Below are 9,053 nucleotides of genomic sequence, written 5' to 3'. Positions count from 1 at the left end.
GGGTCCGGGGTTCGATTCCCACCGTGGCCCTGTGTGTGCGGAGTTCGCATGTTCTCCCCGTGCTGCGGGGGTTTCCTCCGGGTACTCTGGTTTCCTCCCCCAGTCCAAAGACATGCATGGTAGGCTGATTGGCGTGTCCAAAGTGTCCGTAGTGTATGAATGGGTGTGTGAGTGTGTGTGTGATTGTGCCCTGCGATGGACTGGCACCCTGTCCAGGGTGTACCCCACCTTGTGCCCCATGCTCCCTGGGATAGACTCCAGGTTTCCCCGTGACCCTGAAAAGGATAAGCGGTATAGAAGATGGATGGATGGATTATTATTATTATTAGTGTTAGCCGCGTTGATTTCGTATACCTGTGTTAAATAACACACCGAGAATGTAATGCTTAAAAAGTTTTTTTTTTATTTCAATACAAAGTCACAGTACAAAAAGCTGAAGATAGTAAAACCTATCTACTTATTAGCTCAAGATTAATAATCTTTTTTTTCTTTTCTTTCTTTTTTTTTTAAAGCCCGGTTGAATAGAAAAGTGCAAAAAAAAAAAGTAAACCGAGAAATACATTTCATAACAAAATATATATTTAAAAACAAAACAAAACAAAAAAAAACAACAACCTTCCCTGAGAACATTTTCATAATTAGATTTCCTGAGAACACACGATGCTACGTGTAGCTTTATTAAACCACACAACACTGCTAATGCTAACAAAATGTTTTTGTTGTTGTTGTTTTTAAAGAGTCTGTTTGTGAGATGCTTGTTGATCCGAGCTGGAGTCAGATTTGCGTTTCAGGCGATGATGGGCAGGTTGTCTCTGTAGCACGGGGGTCGCTGAGGAACAGAGTAGTTGCAAATGTCCTGGTAAATGCGAGCCATCTGATCACCGGGAAGCTCGTCCGAGATCTCCAGGTTGCTGCTGTACTGAGCTCGATGAGCCGTCACTGCGTCCAGCAGCTGCTGACATTTTATAGCCGTGATCTGTTCGAAGCAACGACAAGTTTTAGGACTTAAGATCAAATCTGAATCATTTATATACTCGGGCTTAATGCTGGGTGGAGCTGAGCTTCAGAACTATAATTTCATAGAATCGTAAATGATAACATGCAGTAATAGAGGGAATAGTAACATGAATGATGTGAAAGCTTTCCAGAGAAGTGCAGTTTGTAAATTCAAATAGAAATAGAAATGTTTTCTTTCAGTCAGTCCGTAACTGTTAATACTTCTGCGTTTATACACAGGATTATTAAAACGAGTAGCATTTCTTGTTGCAGGTTTAAACGCTTTAATGTATTCTATATCTACTGTATGTCTACAACTACGGTATGAAATACTGATATCATTTTAAAGGCCAAAGTTTAATTAGCTTTTATTAAGACTTTAGGACTGAAAAATAACTAAAGCTTTAACCTGTTTTAAAAACATTTCTATCACATTACTTTCAAGATCTTTATAGAAACAACACAAAGTGAACAACGATGCCCTCCGATATCCAAAATCCAAATTTAAAAACCGCTAAAATTGATTCAAATGGATTGAAATATCAGTAACTCGATTAAAAGACACTCTTGGGATTTCTCCCGTTCTTTTTAATGTTTGCAGATGTGTTCAGTTCTGTTCGAAATGATCCACTTGTGTTAATAAGCAAGGAATAAAACACTCCGTGTTGTGCCGTTATAGGAAAACAATCAACGACGAGTCGATTATCTCCCTCCGTCAGAACGTCCTGAAGTGTTTTCTATCTCTTGTACCGCGGCAGTTTGCTAACGATCATGAGGTTTATTTATATTCCACTTTATCGCTTTTATCCAAAGGCTAACTTAAGTGTTCACAGAAGAGTGGAAAGTCTGCAAAAGTCACTCAAAGCCACAGTCATTCCTTCACCAGCCTCTCTTTTTCTCACTCATGAAGCTAATAAGGCAAAAAAAAAAAAAAAAAGACAGAGAAAGATGGCGCAAAACTTCACGTTCCAGCTGTTATAAAGTGCTGACGCTGGAGACTCCTTCCGTAAATGTTAAATAAAAGTCTTTTTAGAGGTAAAAATTGCACTGAATAATAATAATTTTAAAAAAACGGCTTAAAAAGAGTGGCACGTTATTGTTATCGTTACGAGCAATACGGCACTGTTTTAAACCGTTTATTATTACTCCGATTACACAGAGTGCGTACGACGTTACTAGTGAAACGAGAACGTATTAGAGCGAGCGCTTTGACGTAAACCTTTGACGTGATTTGTTCCTGACCAATCAGAGGTGAGAATTTAACACGGTATCTGTAAATCTGTAAGATTTAAACGTATAAAGAATTATAATCACAGTGGAGCCCAATGAACCAATCTAGACCCTTAAAGAGTTCTGAGGATCGTTCTTAGGTTTGTGAAAACTCTGAGCTGTAGAGGATTTGACACGAAGCACTTTTCTCATATTTACCTGCACAATGATCAGCTTGTTCTTGGCGGTGCTGAAGTCAACAAACTCTTCTCCAAAACAGAGCGAGACTGTAGGGTCCGGAGCCGGGTACTGATTATTCTGATACATCTGCAGTGCTGAGGGACACACACAGCCTCGGTCAACACACACGTGTATATAGATATATAGATATATATATAAATAAATAAAGACACGCATGCTGATTGTAAATGTGTCTGAGATGAGAGAGATCTTTGGTCTCACCATGCAAAAACCTGTTATTGTCGAAGATCTTGACCACAGAGTCTCTCTCCAGTTTGCTGATGCCAGAGCTGTACTGGGAGTCCTGGCCGCTCCAGAAGACTCGGCTCTGACACAGGCGTTTGATGAAGATGCCCTCGCGGTTGGCACGTAGCAGAACGCCGCGCTCCAGGTGCCCGAACAGCTTGCGGGTGACGTAGCGCTGGCGCTCGTTCTCGATCAGCTCCACGGGCGGGAAGCGTACGGTCTGCAGGCTGTCCGAGCCGTACAGCAGCGCGTTGGAGATGGGGGGCTGGCAGGGCGAGATCCGACAGCCGTCAGTGTGAGTGGTGACCGTGTGGCCCATCGGCTTCCCTCCATAATAGAAACAGATCATCATCTGAGCGAAAACTAGACACACACACACACACACACACACAGGGAGAGACACTTTATTATAAATATAAATTTTTCAAATAGGGTGAATCTAGAACCATAAAGAGTCCTTCAGTAGGACTTAAAAGTATGGAGTCGTAAAACAGAATCCAATTACACTCTTAGAAAAAGGTCTACCTCAAGGGTTCTTTTGATAATTAAGGGTCCTTAGCGTCCTAAAATGGTTCTACTTGTAGCTGAAAAACACTGATAGAGTTCCACATGGACCCTGCATACGTTTCTATTAGTGACAATAACAGAACCCTTAAGAGTTGTGTATTTTGTTTGGTTTTTTTCCAACATCATGAAAGCCTTTGAAGAACCCATTTTTACAAGAGGGTCATTTGAACAAAAGGGTGATATATATATATATATATATATATATATATTGTTTAAAAATCACAGAAGGAGAAACATTTGGCTGAGTTAAATTCGCTCTGAGAACTTTTTCAACGTCGCGGCAACACTTTTAATCATACACTCGGAACACAACGGGTTCTTCTTGGGTTCTTCGGATGGTAAAGAGTCTGAGCTTTCTGACATTCTAACATGGAAACTTTTCAGAACAGGAAACACTCTTTTGTAAAATCTTGTCCAAACCGAAGAGCCTTTCAGCGTTCTACACTCAAGGAACCTTAACACAGAAATGTCCATAATGTTCCACAAACGAACTGAGAACATTCTGAGCGCCAATCTTTAGAACACTGTCCCTCAAACCTTAATATAACTCCACGTTTTCAGCATGTCGTTTTCGTATAACGTTACAACGTACACAATCTAGAACCCTAAGGTTCTTCGCTTTTCCCGAGTATCAAACTTTACCACTGAGGGATTTTTTAATAAGAGTGAGTGCTAAGTAGAAAACCTTCGGAAAACTTAGAACCTCTAACTATGGAAAGATCACAAGGAGAACCCCTTTTATTCCCCAAAGTGTAACCTTCATAGAATCTGTTGAAAGAGCCGATAACGTTGTCTGCAGTCTGGGATAAACGCAAAGAACCTGATGTTATTCCAAAAAGTGGAACCAAATTACAAATGAACTTTACGGCTATGTTATGAGAATGATCAGGTTATGTTTAAAATATATATATAAATATGATAGAATTATTTGGACATATCTTTATGGCGGAAAATAATTATTTGAGATTTTCATGATTAATAATTGATAATGTTTTTAATAAAGACTTTCTGACTGCGACGGCTGAATGAATGGTTCTTCAGGTAACCACAAACCAAAAACATCCAAATGAATAAAAATCATTTTTACATCATAGAACTCATATTTATTCACATTTCATTCCGTTTAATCTGAGAGAGTAACAAGGTCAAATGTGTGTTTTTGTGTTCCTCGCTCCTTTTAAACACAATTTAACACAGGAAACGCATGTTAACGCATCATTTTTGAGAACGTATGGAGATGATTTGTGAATTACAATCTCAGAAATATTATAAGAATGGGGGTATTTATATATATATTGTGCGTTGGGTATTTATAAAATACAATCTCAAATTTTCTGGCTGCTTTAAAATGGATAACATCCAGTACTAAACAGGAAGTGTGTGTAAGCAGTGTGAAAACGTCTACAAGAACTGGATTTGGACAAGATTTAAAAAAAAAAAAAGAAAAAAAGAAGTGGGTTGTGTTTTTTGTGCATATTTATGGGAGAGGGTTAGGGTTAGGGTTAGGGTTAGAGAGCAGACACTACATACCAGCATTAAATGAGTTTATTGGTGATGTGTCCAGATGAATGGGAAGAACTGTAAATGGAAAAAAGAAAAAAATATATGTAATTTTATATATATATATATATATATATATATATACATGTAATATATGTATTATACATTATTATTATCATACATAATAATTATTATTATTTATTTTGATAAGCAATTGCGCAACGAAGTCGCTCAGAAGCTGACCGTTAACACGAATCATGAATCGTGCGTCTAAACCCTGTTGGGCTCTCAAAGTTAATACTCATGGGACCACGAATGCAAAGTCAGCAACTTTCTAACGGAAATTAGGAAATCTGTCCTCCTCAGCATGCAAAACTGAAAAAGCACAAACACACAAATGCTTTTTCAGCTCTCATGTGCTGCTGAGTAAAAACATGTCATTTTCACACAGTCAGTTCATTTCAAATGACGGAAAAACACGAGACAGCAAAGTGAACGATCCCAGAGCCAAGTAAATAAATACAGTTATAATACAGCGTGTTAATGAGTTACAAGGGAATGTGTTTTATTTTGATTTTCACTGTGAAGTCTGTGATTTAGAGATGACGATATGTCGTTTTTTTTCCTTTCGTTCACACAGAGATGTGTGTGTGTGTGTGTGTGTGTGTGTTCGTGCCTTACCGTTATGAGGAGAACCCTGCTGCCAGAACTCCTGTGGTGACTGAACGTTGCAATTCTCATCCATAGGAGAATGGCTTCTCTTGATAATGCCTGTGTATTCGTCATTAGACGCCTGCACGGGGGGGGAAACAGTAAACAGTATAACAATTCATTTCATTTCAAGGTGTTTACATTTAGATTTGAACCCAATGATGTGGGTTAAGAGAGGAATTTAAAAAGAAAACACTCGGGGGCATGCTGTTAGAGGAAAATAATCAACAACAGGGTGGTGAGATGAAGAGGAGTCACTGTTACCACACTGGAGTGGATTATTTTCCTATAACATCACATACTGAAATGTTTATTTCTTCTTACAGGATAGCAAACACTTATAATGTTTATTGATTGAAGAATCATTGAAGAATTGATTGATCTTCATATCATCGTACTTTTTTTTTTTTTTAACCATTTGCAGTTAGGTTTAATGGTGTGGAACGTTCACATTGCAAAGCATGAAGTCCTGAAGATTCTCCTATGTTTTTGCTTTTACAAAGCGCTGACACTGGAGACTCCTTCCAGAAATGTTAAGTAAGCATCTCTTCACCATGTCAACATTTGCACACTTTTTTTTAAACAGGAAACCTGTGATTCGCCTTGGAGCCAGAACTACTGTCAGATAGATGAATCTGACCGATCAGAATCGAGAATTCAACAGCGCTGTGTATAGTGAGACCATCCTCACCTCTTTGATGAGCTGATCGAGGTCGGCTGAGCTGCACTCCATATCCACTCCATCGTTGGAGCAGCTCACATTCATCGTGCCGATGTTTTTCCCTACTGAACGAATGAGATATTCGTTAGCTTTATAAGTTCTTATTTATTTAAAGAAAAAAAAAAGAGATAATAATTAGCTCAAACTCCTTCTGTGTAGCTGAAATAGTAGGAACAAAGACACTTACACTTCTGCTCTTCCTCAGGGACAATCCTGTACACCTTGTACGGCTCGGAGATGTCCAGCTGCGAGCGGTCCGTTACCTCCTCGAAGTCGGGACTTTTGTTGAGCGCGCATCGCAGTCTGGTCTTCCATGTAGCAGGTTCAGCTTTATCCCCTTCCTTAAACTTGCCCTTAAACACCGCCCAAGCCTGGAACACACCACAGTCTCCATGTAGACTTCAACTCTTTCGTGTAACTATTGAATTGTTTTATCTTATTCACAAACTACATTTACAAATATTTAGTAACAACGACAGAGGAATACATTTCAGGTGTCCTATTAAGGGGTTAAATGGTCCATAAGATCGTATTATCATTCATTTCAACACAGTGCTGTAAATAAATAAACCAATATACTTCAATGTTAACTGGGGTTTGTTATCACCACCTATCAGACCTCTGTAAACATTTTTTTTTTTCTGTGTCTTTGCATGCAATTCTAACTTCTTTAAATTATCAATGTAAAAAAATACATTTGAATGCAAAAGTATGCAGGGTTGGTTTTTAGGAAAATAATACACTTGAAAGAATCCCAAAACGGATATGAAAGAAATTGAAGGGAGTTATGGGGCAGAAATTGTGTCCAGAAGTTATTATGTAACATTTAGGAAAGAGGGGTGCAAACTTTTGGACATAAAGTCAATAGTGAACATTCATTAAATAAGTAAGTAAGTAAGTAAGTAAATAAATAAATAAATAAATGCATCCCCCAAACCGTAATGCACTTTATTGTAAGCTTAAGAAAAACTCAGTATTTGAGATTACAAATATATATAAATATATTGCTATTTATTTTATTTATTTATTTATTTATTTATTTATTTATTTTTCATCTTAACATACACCAGATGACAATCTGCAATATAATTCATACAACCTAACACGCTAAATGTCACTGCTATAGCGTAGGCAAAACTTTCGAACACTTCTCAAAATGAGTCACTCTTTGTCAGCTACTTCATGTCTTTATTTAAAATGCATTGTTTGTTTGTTTGTTTTTACTTTTTATGCTTTTAATGCACCAGAAACTTCACGAGAAACATTTATAATTGGTATGTGTTTGTCCTCACATTTAAATGTAAATGATTTTTTAAAATAAAATCTCAAATATTGAATTAGCCTATATACATATACACATACACCTAGAAAACATTTTATATTGAGGCAAATTCAATATTTGAGATTTTATTTTAAAAAATCATATATATATATATATATATATATATATATATATATATATATATATATATGCACCATACCATTTACTTATGACCAGAATTTTGCATCTCCCATTTCTAAATGTGCTATAAATATTCTAAAAAAAAAAATTAATAAAAAACCCTGTATACTCTTCTTTCCTTTTTTTTTTTTTTTTTTTTCCTTATAACCACCTCCAACATGTTTCATATCCTCTGAACTGCTATTAGATCCTTTTTTTCTGGAGGGTGCAAACCTTCACACCCAACTATATATATATATATATATATATATATTTTTTTTTTTAAAGATATTCAAGATTTCCATTTAAAAATGTACATATAAATTTGAAATAGATGGTGCATAAAATAAAAAAAAATTATTGAAGTGCATGCACTGCAATAAATTTTTTTTATTTTATGCACCATTGCTTTTATGAGTAGTGTACCCCCAAACCCCCAACCCCCCAACATGACCAGTGAAGGTGAACCATGGCCAGGGAGTGAATATGAAACTGAAATGATGATGATGATGATGACAATAAAAACTTGATGTGCTTACTTTAAAAATGGAAGCGTCCACCTCTTGGTTATAGTCCTGTTTCCCGGCGTGTTTCCATGGGATGCGGAACATGGTGTGAGCCTCATCCTCCCACAGCAATCCTGAATAAATAGTACTGTTAATCTGCTCTATGAGCCACTGCTTCAACCGTCGTCCTCCTGGATTCATCTTCCAATCAGCCTATCAGAATACAATATAATACAACACAATACAATACATCATGCATCATTAATAGATTTGAATCCATCGTACATATGTAGTGACTTCTTTCAGTCGCACTTTACCTCCTCTTATTCACCTCTGTGAAGCTGCTGAAGAAAGAAAGAAAGAAAGAACAAACGAAAGAAAGAACTTCCACCCGCAGTATAAGAGATAATATCCCACAGCTCGACCACTGTGATTTAATTCTCAGAAAAGCCTATCGGGGTTATTTTGTGTGAATGAACGCATAGCCACGCCCCCGAACGCCCACGCGTCCAATCATAGCAGACCAGGCTGTGACAAGTTCTTTTCGGAGGAAGACCAGGAGGGGGAGGGGTTCTTCGAAGCTGTGCAGTTTCCGAGAAATCAGACTCGGAGGTGTGTAAAGCGTTACGGGGTGGGCTGTTATTCCATGGAAAAGGGATTTTACACTTATGGGTGCTCTTATATAATGATCACTAAAGGTTCCTGTAACGTCCATGGTGATTTAAAAGCCCGCAGAGAGCCGCGCGAGCTCTTTCCTGTGTTAGGACAGCCGCCATGTTGCTTTTCAACCCAAGCCAAGGGGGGTTGTGAAAACAATAAACTAATATGCAAACTTCTTAAAAGTATTCATTTTTATGTCAGATATTCCACGTTTATATGACACACTGCATTAATACAACTCAACATAAAGTGAATT

General features: G+C 37.6%; 1 protein-coding gene across 1 annotated transcript; it reads right to left on the bottom strand.

Annotated features, from left to right (window-relative positions):
• Positions 1–383: 383 nt before the first annotated feature.
• irf8 (interferon regulatory factor 8) lies at positions 384–8,573 on the bottom strand. Its single transcript, XM_053622522.1, has 9 exons — positions 8,455–8,573; positions 8,171–8,350; positions 6,378–6,561; positions 6,161–6,255; positions 5,440–5,551; positions 4,789–4,836; positions 2,668–3,054; positions 2,425–2,540; positions 384–976 (listed from the first exon to the last, which is right to left on the bottom strand). The coding sequence occupies exons 2-9, from the start codon at positions 8,336–8,338 to the stop codon at positions 788–790; spliced, it is 1,299 nt and encodes a 432-aa protein (XP_053478497.1). The 5' UTR covers positions 8,339–8,350; positions 8,455–8,573; the 3' UTR covers positions 384–787.
• Positions 8,574–9,053: the final 480 nt, after the last annotated feature.

The sequence above is a fragment of the Ictalurus furcatus genome, chromosome 4, assembly GCF_023375685.1.
Source record: "Ictalurus furcatus strain D&B chromosome 4, Billie_1.0, whole genome shotgun sequence".
NCBI lineage: Eukaryota > Metazoa > Chordata > Actinopteri > Siluriformes > Ictaluridae > Ictalurus > Ictalurus furcatus.
The sequence above is the reverse complement of the archived record's forward strand: the minus strand, read 5'-3'. Positions and strand labels throughout refer to the sequence as shown.

Bases quoted from the DNA above. Each gene is read 5' to 3' on its own strand.
- irf8 (XM_053622522.1), bottom strand. From the start codon at position 8,338: ATGAATCCAGGAGGACGACGGTTGAAGCAGTGGCTCATAGAGCAGATT. The intron at 6,562-8,170 runs GTAAGCACATCA...GGTGTGTTCCAG, and splicing joins TGGACGCTTCCATTTTTAAA to GCTTGGGCGGTGTTTAAGGG. The intron at 977-2,424 runs GTAAATATGAGA...TGCTTCGAACAG, and splicing joins ACAAGCTGATCATTGTGCAG to ATCACGGCTATAAAATGTCA.